Raw genomic sequence first — 14,109 nt, 5'->3', positions numbered from 1 at the left:
CCCATCCTTTTATGAAACAGCAGCTCTAACAGACTCGTAGCTGTTGGTTTTGTTTTATTGGCATAAAGGTCTATTAGTAAGAAAAAAACCCAAACTGAAACAACAATAACAGAAAGAGCATAAGCTCCCCAGTCATTAGTAGTAACTGCTGTGTACTGCACAGTTTGGGAACTAACCTAACATAAACCGTGCCTGAGGGTGGCTGGGCAGAGTGAGGGACAGCAGTTACGTGGTTACTAAGTGCCCTACAGAAAAGGTTGTGCTGTGTGCTGTTCATCAGTAAAGTCAGACCCTTGTTCAATGCCTAAGAGGGATTGTTCTGGTTTTTAGGGTTTTTTAAGTAGGGGCTAACTGTATGCTGACAATCTGGCAGATGTATCCCTCTCTTTAACAGCATATATCATATAATTCAGGCAAGGACTCTTAACAAGCATGAGACTAAATCCCGCTAATTGCATTGTCCTTCAATAAGCTCTCTCAGTATTCCAAAGAAAGAGCAACACAAATTACTCATGCCTGGAAAGTGGGACTTAGACCAAGACTGACTAAAGCAGCTCAAGTTGTGAATTTAAAGATGCTAAAGGTGACTTGCTCATGAACTACCACAACCATCTTGAAGATTTCGGAACATACTGGGTTCTTAGATTATCTGATAGAAATGTAAGATCCAGTGCCTAAAAACTGAAACACAAAAGAAAACACAACTGTTGAACTGTTTATTCAGAGATAGGATGGATTCTTCAGTTGACCTCCTGCTGAACTGGGGGTTTCACTTTAAATTTTCTTTCTGTAAGCAGTTCTAGTAGCATATTTTTTGAATCAGTGTAAAATTTTCTCTCTTCACATAGTATTATCCCACTAATAAACAACAGACTACCCTCCAGTAGACATGGTGGTGGGTCTATTCATAAACTTCATCTAAGTGCAAATCTTCACTTAGTTCCCTGTGTGTATTTTAGTTCAAATGGTTCAAATCATTTCATATCACCTGTAATTGTGGGATCACACCTACAGTTGTGATACTTCCTATTTGTCAATTCACCAAAAGGCAAGGATGATATCTTTGATGGCCTGTTGTTTTCTACTGCCTTTTATTTCCCCTGTACACATATTTTTCCTGGCTACCTATCTCCTACTTTTTCCAATCACCTACCACCATTACAGACAATTCATATTATTTTTAGACTCTTGTAACATAATTTCCCCAGGCACAAATGACATAAGCAAAACCAGAAGTGAGTATCTACACAGGAGTTGGAGATATTCACACATCCTCACAAAACATTCCTGACACCATTTTTAGAGAAGGTAAATTAGTGTTTTATGAACTCCAGTATCTTCCTCAGGGCCACAGTGTGACGCCAGTTTGAAAGCACAGTTAGTCCCAGCCTTGAGGACTCAGAAAAATTAGACTCAAGAGTACCTGAGTTATTTTATCTCATTCATACAATAGTATTATGTGTTTCCTATTCTTCTTCAGAGAAAATGGTAAACAAAATAAGAAGGAAAACAAAATAATCCATGAAAATTATAATTTAAAATATTTTAAAGCTCCAATTCAGACCACCAATCCCTGCCAATACTCCAAAGGATGGTGTTTTTCATAGATTTCAGTGTCAGTAAGGAACACAAAAGTCTTACACGCAATTCTAACTGAAAAAGCAAACATTCCCCTTTAAATTCCTGGAATTCAATCAGTATGTATTACAATCCTCATTCTTTGGAGCATCAGTGTGCTATATAACATTGGTGTAAATTTCATAAAACATGTAATAAAATTTGGATTTGAGTGAGAGGGTTTGTTTTTTGGACTGAAAGTATTAAAAAACTGTAGTAATTAATTCTATGTTCACTTACCAAAAAAAAGTTACTTGAGTATCAAAAAACCAAGGTAAAAACTAGTAACAAGTTCTTGAATTCTCGAAGAGACGAACAAAGAGACAGGAAAAGAAAGGGGGAAAAAAGTTGAAAAGCGTCCTGTGTCTATTCATAGGGATCTGGATGAAGTTTCAGAATGATCACATCTACGTAAGGGCTTCTTTCATGTTTTGACCCAGCACTGAGAACATGTCAGCACAATGCTTACTTTTTACTCAGATAAATCTTTTCCTAGTGGAAAGAATCAAGATAAGAAATACAATTGTTTTATATTCTTAATCTTTCTAAATGCTGCCAACCCCAGGGTTTTTTCTACTTTGCTGGGTTCCTCCTCCTTCCCTAATTTTTTATGCACACAATTTATGCACACCGAAAGCTAAATTCCAATCTACTTAAATTGATAAAAATTAAGGTCTTCAGAGTGGGTTCTTCAAAGCCCACACTGCTTTCTATATATACTGTATGCCTCTACATTTAAGCAGGAGGTAGTAGTATTTTCTTACTGACACATTTCTGTAGCAGAAATACGACGATAAGAAAATGACAGATTTATATACTGCAGAGAATATTTTCATACCGTAAATTACTCAGATAAAATATTCCTCTTTGGCTTTTGTTCAAAAAGGTTGATTTATCTTTGTGCTAAAGAGCCCACACAAGACCTCTGCAGTACTTCATAGTATTTCTAAACTGGAACAGACCATCAGCATCATTCTGTTCTGATCTCATGCATAGCAGAGGCCAAAGAACCTCACCCAGCAATTTCGAGCCTATAACTCACAGCTGTAAGCTCACTCATTCTCTCAAGGTTAACATCACTAGTGCACAGAGGGTCTCCAAAAAGGTCTGTACAGCATTTAAATCCCACTTATGATCTATTTTGAAGACTACTGAGATTTTATGAGGTCTAGGACAAAGAAATTTATAGTAACTATGGGTACATGAGGTAACCCACCAGGTGACTGCAAATTTCTCTGACTCACAATGACCTTTGGGGGAGAAAACTACCCACTGCCTTAGAAAAATACGTAAGAAAATTGAATAAATATTCACACATACATATGCATGTATTTGACATGAGACACTATGTAAATACCACCTACCAAAAATCTGTTAATTAAACTGTGGGGTTTTCATCTGAATACACGAAAATTCTCTGACAAAACCCCTACACAGCTCTGACCTTCTGCTCAGGTGCACGCTGTCAGTACATTTCCATGAGAACACACTAAGGACAGTTATCCAGCCAGCTAAATTTTAAATCAAGCATTTCACTCTGAATGACACTCTCTCTATCAACCACAACATAGCAGATTCATGCAAGAATAAATGTATAAAATGCAATGATCTGTATTGATCTGATAATATAAATTCTCTTTCTATTCATCTTAATCCTCCACTTATATTTTATTGTCACTAAATGCAAGAGTACAGTGATAAGGCACCAACACCTCTAGATCCATTCTAGGAGTGAGCTCCAGAGTGCCACTGCAGGTGAAGCAAAAAGGAAAGCCTCTGCTGCCACCTAAAGGGTTTCTCTAGCCTTCGAAGTGCTGAAGTTATGCACCCAGTTTAAAGAGCACCCAAACTGAAAAAGAGCTATCAGAACAAAAGCATGGTGCTTAAGACAATAATAGAGCTGCTTAATATAGCTTATTACAGCTTAATATAGCTACTTTCCCCTCACTGCACAGTGTTCTTGCAGTCAAAATTACAGCTAGGAAATAGTAACAGCACTACATATTTGTTTCTTCCCACTTTGAAAGATTACAGACTACAGTCAGAGTGGTTTTGGATAAATATAAAAGAACAAAAATTTTTCATTACAAATCATATTTTTCCAGATTTTGAAACAAGGCACATTTCCAAATTCTCCATTTTTTGGGGCACTTCTTTGAAGAACAGCTTCCAGAATCAACCAGTGTGTTCCAGCAATTGGCTCATGAGTGCTCAATATAAACAATGTAAGTAAAGAGAGCTAGAAAAAAAAAATAACAATCCAACTCTCTTGTCAAAATTTTTATATTGACCGCAGAGCACAGTGAAAAAAAATGCAACTTTGTTTTCAGAACAGCATTTCACAAGAACTCAACTAGTCTTTCTTGTTTCAAAGAATAAAATTACTTGAAGAAATACTCCAAGTGTAGTACCATGTACTTACATACTTCAAGAAAACATATCTTTGTCATTGTTAGTTGAAAGGTTAAATACCTGTAAAACAATACAAGAAGAACAGCACAAGAGAAGCATCAGTTAAGATTAAAAGCACATCTTTCCTAAAATGATTCATCTTAAGCGAGGGATTTGAAGGAAAGCAAAATTAGTATTTTTGAGAAAGGGAATCTGGAACATTTTATTTCCCATACCACAAAATAAAAGCTTACTTCAGACAACAGGAAAAGAACTTCCCCAAGAAAGATGTAATTTTGGTGCCTACACTGAGTTTGTGCATGTCACCAATTAGCATCACAGACACTGGTGTAGCAACAAAGCAGAGCAGTGAACAAACAGCTTCTGGCAGAGAAAAACCTGGGAGTAGAATAAAACTTCCTCTGTGAACAGCATGGTATCATGAGGGAATTCTTACAGCTTCACAGGAAGCATCTGGCAGAGTCTAACACAGAAGGATGAACTTCACATATCATTGGCCTCTCCTCATTTTCTACAATACCTCCTCATAACTAGAAAACATTTCTTGTATAGCAAGTGTCCCTGAAAAGACATTTATCTCCAGGATGGACTGACATTCTAGATTTATATTCTCTAACAAGAAAAAAGAAAAAGAAAATCTACACTTAGGTTCTCCAATAAGAAAAAAAACTGTATTCCTAGAGTGCATATAAAACTGTTTGCTACTTTCTTCTCATGAGCACCTTCACAGATATATGGACCTAAGTGTGAAAACCAAGGTCTGATTTCTCATGAACAGTCCCTGCAACACAGACCACAGCTTCGACCATTACGAGGCCACTGTGATGTGGAGACCTGGCCAAACCACTGTTGGTATGTGATAGAAGGTAGATGTGCAAGAAGACATCTCAACACAGCTTATCTTGCCTGGACAAGAACAGGGCAGCAAGGCAAAGTTTATCCTGCTTATTTCTTTAGTCAGAGGACCTTCATGCTCACACCTCTTACACAAGCAAGTCACAAAGAGTCATTCCAGCCTATTTGCTACAGCCCGTTCTCAGGACAAGTACCTTATGTTTCGATCATTTTTATGAAGCATAATGATCTCTGACATCAGGGAAACTAAGAGACTATAAGCATTTTAGAAGCACAGGTGTCAACACGTTGATTTCTGGATCCCAAAACAATTACATCATAGTCATTTCATGCACAAGAACTTTGTCAATGTCAAGATTCATGTTATGGTATGATACTGCAGGAATCCGGCATTTGAATTTCCAAGGAAAAATAAGCTAGGGGAAAAAAAGGAACAAAGAAAACGAATTAACCAAATCATTTGATATTCAAGCACAGCTACAGAGTCCATTTTCAGACTGGAGTTTATACCATTCCAAGTAGAAGTTTTAGGTCAATGACAGAGAAACTTAAATGGAAAGGGCCCCTCTCTCAGGGATGAACAAACTTAGAATGTTCAAGTCTGTTTTAGGCTGCTGCAATGGGTTTAGAAAGTCACTGCAAAGAATAGTGGATATTCCATATAAATTCATCCAACCACATACTAGCAATAACTGCATAAACAAGGCTAACCACCACGTCTGTATGCTCCACTCTTCTTCCTATGTCAATAACCCTCAGCAATGTTTAGAGTTGTTCTTGTTAAAACTCTAAGTGAGCAGTGAGATAAGTCAAAGTAATGTGCTAATCCCCCAGGGTTAAATCCACATGGAAAGAAGATCCTACATTACCAACTACTGTTTAACTAGTACTGAACAGACATGATGAAACAAGTGGATCTCAGTAAGCTGGAGAGGAGAAAGTAGTCAGAAAAGGAGGACATTGCACATATGAGATGCAGTGCAGCACACTGCACACGAAGAACACCTGAAGAAAAGCACAGAGGGAGCCCTGGGACAAGGGGAACAGACAAATGGGGTAAGCAGATAGAAGTGAGGTAAACTGCTGGCAGAAGGAGCAGATTATGTAATGAGCAGAAAAGAAAGAAGTCGGAGCTGTAGCTCTAATCTGGGAACATGTCAAAGAATTGTATCACTAACATTTTTAAGACCCCTGGGCCTGTTCTGTACACAGTGGTGAGCAGAAAAACCCTTCAAAGGATGGTAAGGAATTCTCAAGCAGATCCTGATAGCGCTACAGGAAGATCACTGCTATGCAATACAGATGGCAAACAGTCATGGGCAGCAGCTGACCATGACATTTTCAGCAAGTTTTTGAAGAAGAGGTAGCTTTTTCCCTCAAGTAAGATTAGAATTCACCTGCACTAAGTGCTTCCCAAAAACAGCTATTCCACACTTCATGGCCTCTACACTTCACACTGGGAAAGTGATGTGTGGTTGGAGGAATTTCCCAGACACCAAGGAAGCATCTCGCTTTCTACTAGAAAACCCATTCAGCTAATGAGAGAAAACCCTAACTGTTCATTCTTCAAAATGCTCTTCAAAAGTTTTATGCTAAGAAATTCTTATCTTGTCTGTAGTTAGTATACTCTCCAGACCTCCCAGTTATTTCCCATTTGTACTGGATAATCCTCCCAGCTTGGACTCCAGCCCAGACAAAAGTAACACCCCATTTAAAGAGCAGCTGTTGGACTGGAAGCCTGGAGATGACCATGAATTAGACTTCTTCATTCCAATACCCACAGCTCTCCATACTTTACAATCCAACATTCTTGAGAAAGTTCTGCTGAAGAGTCACTTGAAACTGCCATCCTCAGCAAGCTGACCAAATTTACATCCAAAAATTTTGAGCAGAGCTGGGAATGGATGTCTGTCATGGGTATGACAGATTTGTCCTGGGCCAGCATATTCTTACCATAATCAGCACATCAGTCAACATGGAATCACAGGTTTCACTAATTCCAAAAACAGAGAATAAAATTTATCATTCAAGTATTTGACATGGATGTCCATCAATGTTTTCTAACTCTATAGAACTACTCCAAGTAGGTAAGTAAAGACAGTTCAGCAACCAAGAGAAGTCAAATTAGCAGTGCAAACAGCTGTTCCTCTGTGTGCAGAGGTGTCAACACAAGGCTTAAAGTTCAATACTCAGAGCATTACAATTCAGAGATGTTGCCAAACCAGTACATGTGACAAGTGACTTAATGAATTCTCTTTCTGCAATGACACTACTAAAGCTCAAAAACAGAATGAGGCAAGATTTAGAAAGATGCAAATTACAGTAGACCTGAGATGATTTTACTTGCATGATAACTGATTTTGAACAGTGCCATCTTCAAATTCTCCAATCGATTAGGTCTCCAATCCAGCAAAGGATGTAACATGTACTTTAGCTTTAAAATAATCAGACCTTTGGAAGGCTGGTGAACCACTCATGAATATCAGTGTGTCCTTTCCTTTAGTATTTTACTAGCCTGGGCCACAGAATGTCCAAGAGTATTCTGAGCATAGGCAGGACATGAAACTAAGTGCACAGTCTGGTTTTCTGCTCACATCATTTATTTATAGAGTAGCTTTTCAAAATGCTTCTATACAACATGAGTATTCTTTAAAGAAGAGAAAAATACAACCATTAGACAGTGTCAGTATCTAAAAGATAATCAGCAGAAAGACTGAGAAGGAAAAAATATTTCTCTTTCTTTTTCACTCATTAAATAAAATGAGCTTTTAAATTAGCTGTTTCCCTTTCACATTCAGTTTGCTGAAACTAATTTTCACTTCTGATACAGATCCTTAACCCCTTCCAGGATCTTTTAAAATTCTGTCTCTTTGCCAGCACATGCTCATAACACCAATGTTCAATGCTAAAAGTCAGCAGGTTCTCTATTGACAGGGAGATATTAATCAATAATTTAACTTCATGGACATCAACAAAAAATAAGAGGTTTTTGTGATCAGATACATTCAAATTATTCTGCACACTGCTATTATTAATAATAGCCTTATTAATAATAAACAGACTTAGTTTTGTAGAGATTGTACACTTTCATAAATGAGCAATGCCTGACCCAAATAATGAACACAAGTAATTTCTTTTCATAAACCTATACAGGAGTAGAACAAAATAAACATTTAATAAATGCATTTAGCAGTAAATGTTTTCAGGATTTTGTTTGTGGAGAACAGGAATTAAGAGAGGAAAAATCACTCACTAAACTAACTTTGCTGTCTTTTAAATTATCTTAAGCAGTAAATGCAATTTTTGTCATGTACTTGCTATGAAAAATTTAATTATTATCCATAAAGAACAGCATTGTCCATTATGAAAGACTAAAGGAACAAAATAAACCCACAGAAAAAGTGCTTGTAAACTAAAATAAACAGTTGTAACAGAATTCCTTGCTTCCACAAAGCCTGGCAATGAAACCTGTCAGAATCTGGACAGTCAAATTTTGCAAAGGAAATTAAAGCAAACTGCAAATGAGAGAGTAAGAACACAGAAATATATTATCTAACTCTGTCTCAAAATTAAATTAGTATTTTACCTCCAAACATGAAGGCAAAGTAGGATAGATGAGCAACAGCTCTAGAAACAGAAATTGCCACCTGAAAGCTGGAGGTAAGAGCTGAACAGTCAAGTCCAGCAGATCAGATTATGCTAATTCTAAAACACTGAGAGTTTACCAAAGTATGTCATGCCACAGAAACCCAGTATCCTTCCTGATGGCATTCTGTAAGGAGCACAAGAATATGAAGTCCAAGCAGAGCAGTCAGGGGAATGAAAACCAAACCTTACGAAAGTGACGACCTTCACTATTTGTTCATTCCATGTAAATACATCTGCAAGGAAAGGTGTAAGTGAAGAAGATATCTGTTGTAGGTGAAAATGTAATTTGGGAACACCAGACCAAAGAAGTATGACCTACAAATCCTAAAAAGGAATACCTTCTCTGTAGTGTAATGAGATGGACTATGACAATAGATTATGCTTGATAATTCTATAACCATGATTCAACAGGAAAGTTGCCTCTGCTAGAATAAAATGGTCTGGGTAAGAGTTGTTTTCCAGTCACATGATGTAACTTAACTGTAACCAGGTATTTCATGAGGAGTAATCTCCTCCTCTCAGGACAGAATGCTAAAAAGGGTCCTTTTGGTTACAGAGTTAAATGAACAAAATAATTTCAAGCTTTTAATTAATGTGTCACAAGCAGGTAAATGAGGAAGAGACATCTAGGAGTACAAGGCACAGACTTGCAGCTGCAGAACTGCACAGTTGAGCTTAAGTTGCCTTCCATGCCTCCTAATGGGAATGCAACAGGAGCTCCTACTGAAAAGTGAAATCAATAAAAACTTTCAGTTTTTGTATAAATAATTAATTTCTGTGATCTTGGAGGTGAAAGAATTCAGTACATTCAATGTATTTCCATTTATTGCTTATGACAAAGTAGGAGAGATGGTGACTGCTAAAAGAGGGGAAATGGAACTGGTTACACGAGTTTTATGTCAAAGGGAATCCCCAGGTGACTGTACAGACAAGTTTTCCATTTCCCCTTTCTGCTAGAAATGACATGTCAATTGTCTGACATAGGATGGATAAAAAGGTGAAGGAGAACTATGACACTAGACAATGACAAAAATATAAATCTTAATTGTACGTAATCCTTGGCTTAGTCGAGTGTAAGATTTATAATGAACAGCAGAGCTTTTCTTTCAGAAGATCACTGCTCTCCACTCTATTAAAACTATCAGGGGTTTGGAGCTTTAAAGTTCTTATTTTTCCCTAGTGACAACATTAACACAGATCTAAGATAAGGAAATGGGTCAGCTAATGTTTGTCGTTGAAAAATAGCTTTGCAGTGCTCCTTTTATTGTGAAATAGCAATTATAAGTCTGTCAGCAGTAATTAGATTTAAAGTACCCCACTTTGCAAATGTCCAAACTGAAGCACCCTAAAAAAGGTCTGATTTTCAGGAGAGACATCATTTAAAAAAACTGTAACGCCTAACAGATATCCCCTAACCTTCATATTCAAAATCTTTACCATTATTTTAATATATTTTTCCCTGAATGTCAAATAAAAACACACAAAGAAGCAGTATGAGAACGAAAATTCACTTTATTCACCCACTTAAGGGGCCTTCTCCATCTCATTCATAAAGTTTCTACAAAGCTGTAGGGTAACAACCACTGGAACACAATTAGTCTTGAGTGTCACAGAAGCAGGGACAATGTTTGCCAGGTATTTATATTTTCACTGAATTTATCATTTAAATGAATTTTTCATTTAAGTGAAATGATTGTAATGAAAGCACCCTGGCCAAGCCAGAAGAGCTATAATAAAGATTGATATTAACAGTAACTAAGTCAAAATACATAGGTCTGAGACATCTGTTAGATTCAGGACACAATACAAGAGAAAATATACTTACTGAAACTTTCCACAAGGTCAAGGGCAACCTGAGTAGCCACATCCATTCCAGAGTTGATGTAGGACTGGCAGTTTTTCAAAGAAGAAAGAGCAGAATCAATTGCATTGAACGAGATTCTTGGACCACCTGACATCTTGAAATTGTTACTCTAGAAATAACAGGGAGAACATATTAAAAGCAGTTTGCATACAAAGAATTTGGGAAAGAAAAGTTCTAATATAAGTTCTAATAGATAGCTAAACATAAAGCAGTGTCAAGAGAATCACTGAAGCATTGGGGAGCTAAGAAAACTTAGCTCCTAAGATGTCAGTAATTTCAGTGGAAGTGCAATTCATCACAGGTTTTCAATTCACCTCCTATTCAGTATTAAGCAATTCTACTCCACTAAAAGCAACAGGCAGTTTTCCTCTGCTCATTTCTACCTCTAAACCACAGTGAAGTTTAAACTCCACAATTGTCTGCTTGAAGACTACTGCTCTATTTCAGATACAAAAGAAGATCCAAAAGAGCCCACATGCCCAAAAACTTGTCTGGGTTATCTAGGCATATAATCAATTGGGCTAGGAAGAAATTTAATTTCTCACCTTCAATTTAGTTTCACCAGCAGTTGGCTCTTGGAAAAAATAATCTAACCAAGGGCCACTCTACTAAGAATATACTTAAGAGTAAAACATCTAGCACCATTTTTAAGTAAAAGCCCACTTTAAAAATGCTGCCTACTTCTGCCAAAGATGCTACAAACTTTTGGTACCCATATTCCATTAGCACGAAATAAAGTCACACAGGTACCATTGTTTGTCTTCCTTACCACCCTCTGGCTCTTCAGTACACACCCACAGCCTACACCCTTGTGGGGATTAGCTGCTCTGTTATTAATAGAACCTTCAAGTATTTTTACTTATGCTGTGCCTATCCACACTGCTCACATCCATCGGTTTCTTCTAAAAACCTCCAATTTCTGCTCTTCCTTCTTCATGCTTTGCCATAACCCACTCAGATAACATGTAGCTACTGTGAGAAACATGAACCTGGTGTGCAGAATTTTATACTTCAAGTTGCAGATTAGAAAAATTCTGTTTCAGCTTTAGATACACCAAAAAAAAAAAAAAAAAAAAAAAAGAAAAAAAAAGAAAAATAGACACATAAAAGCAGAACTGTTAGATAGACAGAAATACTGCATTAGTCCACATAAAGAATAACTAGTATATTCAAGGACTATATCAAAATGCCATTGGGGGAGATAGAGAGCAGAATCCACAAACAAATTTGGGGTATACCAGAAGAGGAAGAGATGTTCTATCAATAACAGCCTTTAACAGGCTATAATCCAACAGCAATCTGGAAAACATCTAAATAGAAAGCACAATGCTTTTTCCCAAGCTTTGTATTCCTAAGGCTGTATCTCTCTACGGCTTTCCCTGAGACTCCAGAACTACACCTTGTGCTCCCCCTAACCTGAACAACATTGCCACAGGTACCACACAGACTATGAGATCTGAATACCTGCTGTCTCCTAATGTTTATTTCCTATAATTTTCCCTTTTTTCCATTTATAAAATGTGCTTGGCCAGTCAATACTGTCTTTTAGTACACCATCTTTAGGTCATGTGCTTCCAGCAACATTTTAACAACAGTTCAACCTCACCACAAATTGAGCTTCTTAATTACACCCAAATTTGTCTTCCTCTCTATCCCTTTCTAAAGGTGCATCTCTCCACAGATGCAGCAGGCTTCAACTACACCTCTTGTTATGTCAGCTCATGCTCTCCCTGACAGAAGACTGTGACTACTATCATTAGAGATCTTTACTGGTTGTCAAACTGACAACAGAAGACAAGGGAAAAGTTCCTTATAGAACTCCCTGAAAGTAAAGAAAAATGATGCTCTTGAAGATTTAATAACAAATTCCTTCAGCTAGCATATTATTTCAGTTTTTTAAAAGTACTTGTTTGCCATCTTAGCTAGACTGTTTGCATAGAACCTCAAAACACACTATTGAATAGTGACATAAAATCATGTTAGCAGCTTTATCATTCTGAGCCCATTTTATGTACCAAAGTTAACAAAGAGCCTAATTCCCCTCTTGAACTCGTTAAATCTCACTGAGAAAGCCTGCTGTTCTTTTGGAAATTTCAAAGATACACACTGTGAAAGCAGGAATCTGAAAAAAAAAACAACAGTGAAAAGTTAAAAAGGCTCCTACATTCTCCTAAGCAAACTATACAGGAGCAGAGTTACTGGTTATGGCATTAAATCATATCATTGCAGTGGTAGTTTGATCTCAATCTGTCTTTTGGAAAGTAATTTCTTTTGGATAAATTTTCTTCTTTTTGTTTTTTAATAAAAGATTATTTTTCTTAGACAATGGTTACAATCCAGTAATGCCCCAGCCTGCTTGACAGGCTCAGGGGATGGCAGTGGGATATACCCTGGGCAGTGCAGGGAAAAACAACCAAATTACCAGGAGACTCAATAACAACTTTTACTTGCAAACTTTAGAACTTTCAAGCGGACTAAGGTACTCGGCAAATTTTAAAACATCCAGACAAAATAAGGCACTTCTCAAACTTCAGCTCAGCAAACTTTAACTTCTCCGGACACAAGAAGACACCAGAATTTTCAGTCCAGCTTACAACATATTTTGAGAAGAAGGTGTAAGAATACCAGAGAAAGGAAAAGAAAATGGAGAGAGAAAGGTAGGTGGTCACCACCCCAGGATCCAGCACTGTCTCAGCAGCTTCTAAACCCCTGGTAGTAGAGTGTTTGGCACATTACTTTTAACTTCTATGCTCTGCCACTTCTGGGGTAGCAGGCCCCGCTCCCCCACCACTTCCCAGCTGGCTTTGAGCCAGTTCCTCAGGTCTCCTACAGATCCCAAGGCAAGGATTTCACTCTTGAACTTTCTAAGTGAATTCTTCAACTTCAGCTTGGAGCTGTCCATTCTGTGTTCCAAAGGAGGGGCGCATTCCTCGCTGGAAGTGGTTTCACTGCTGTGTTTCTAACACAGTTTTCTGCCAGGAAGTTCTTCAAGGGGTGCATCAAAGCATTTACCATTAACAACCCCCAGCCCCCTCACTTCTGGAAAACACAACCAGCAAACTCCGTGCTGAATGGGAGACTATCGAGGGCATTTTTTTTTTCACCAAGTGATCAAATGGTCCAGACAGGATAAAGAACAAAAAAAACGTACAGTTTATATTCTGCTTCTGTTTTAAATATTTGAGGAATTGACCTAAACTTTTATGACAAGTTTCTACGACTTTTCTGTGCTTCAGTATCTCAAACTACGAACCAGAGGTAACAATAAAATATTATTTGCTTCTGTAACAGCAGCCCTTCAGGTGTAGGAGCAGCATCAGAGTCCAGCCCCAGGTTCACCGGGTGATGAGCTGCCGCAGGGACACGATCGTTCCCTGTCCGGCCGTGGGGAGCAGCGCCGGCCGAGCAGGAAGCTCCGCTCCAGGAGCGCTCCCAGGCCCTCCCGCCGCCTCCCCGGGGCAGGGCAGGCCGGGCAGGGCGAGCAGCCCCGCACGGAGGGACATGGCCCTCGCCCCGGCCAGGAGCGCTGCCCTCGCCCGCGGAGGGGTCGGGGCCAGCGGGGACAGCAACCCTCGCCAGCGGCCGCTGCTCACCTCGTCCCCGCGGCCTGAGAGCGCGGCTGTCCGGAGGGCGGCCCCACGCCGCTCTCCCGGCGGTAGAGGCAGGCGGGCGGTAGCGCCGGGCACCGGGGCAGGCGGAACCGCCTCATCAGC

At 38.7% G+C, this 14,109-nt stretch overlaps 1 protein-coding gene across 2 annotated transcripts in view; it reads right to left on the bottom strand.

Moving 5' to 3' along the window:
- The window catches only part of NSMCE2 (NSE2 SUMO ligase component of SMC5/6 complex), a 125,877-nt gene extending 111,773 nt beyond the window's left edge, over positions 1–14,104 (bottom strand). The window contains exons 1-2 of one of the 2 annotated variants that reach the window (XM_088179197.1): positions 13,990–14,104; positions 10,358–10,505 (exon numbers count right to left, since the gene is read on the bottom strand). In XM_088179197.1, coding sequence (XP_088035323.1) covers positions 10,358–10,490 — 133 coding nt within the window. In that variant the 5' untranslated portion in view covers positions 10,491–10,505; positions 13,990–14,104. Of the gene's footprint in view, positions 1–4,039; positions 4,090–10,357; positions 10,506–13,989 lie in introns of those variants that run through there. The other variant, XM_088179200.1, reaches the window with a different exon arrangement.
- Between the last annotated feature and the right edge of the window lie 5 nt (positions 14,105–14,109).

The sequence above is a fragment of the Sturnus vulgaris genome, chromosome 1 (genome assembly GCF_052056855.1).
Source record: "Sturnus vulgaris isolate bStuVul1 chromosome 1, bStuVul1.hap1, whole genome shotgun sequence".
Classification (NCBI taxonomy): domain Eukaryota; kingdom Metazoa; phylum Chordata; class Aves; order Passeriformes; family Sturnidae; genus Sturnus; species Sturnus vulgaris.
Note: the sequence above shows the minus strand (reverse complement) of the source record. Positions and strands in the feature narration are given on the sequence as shown.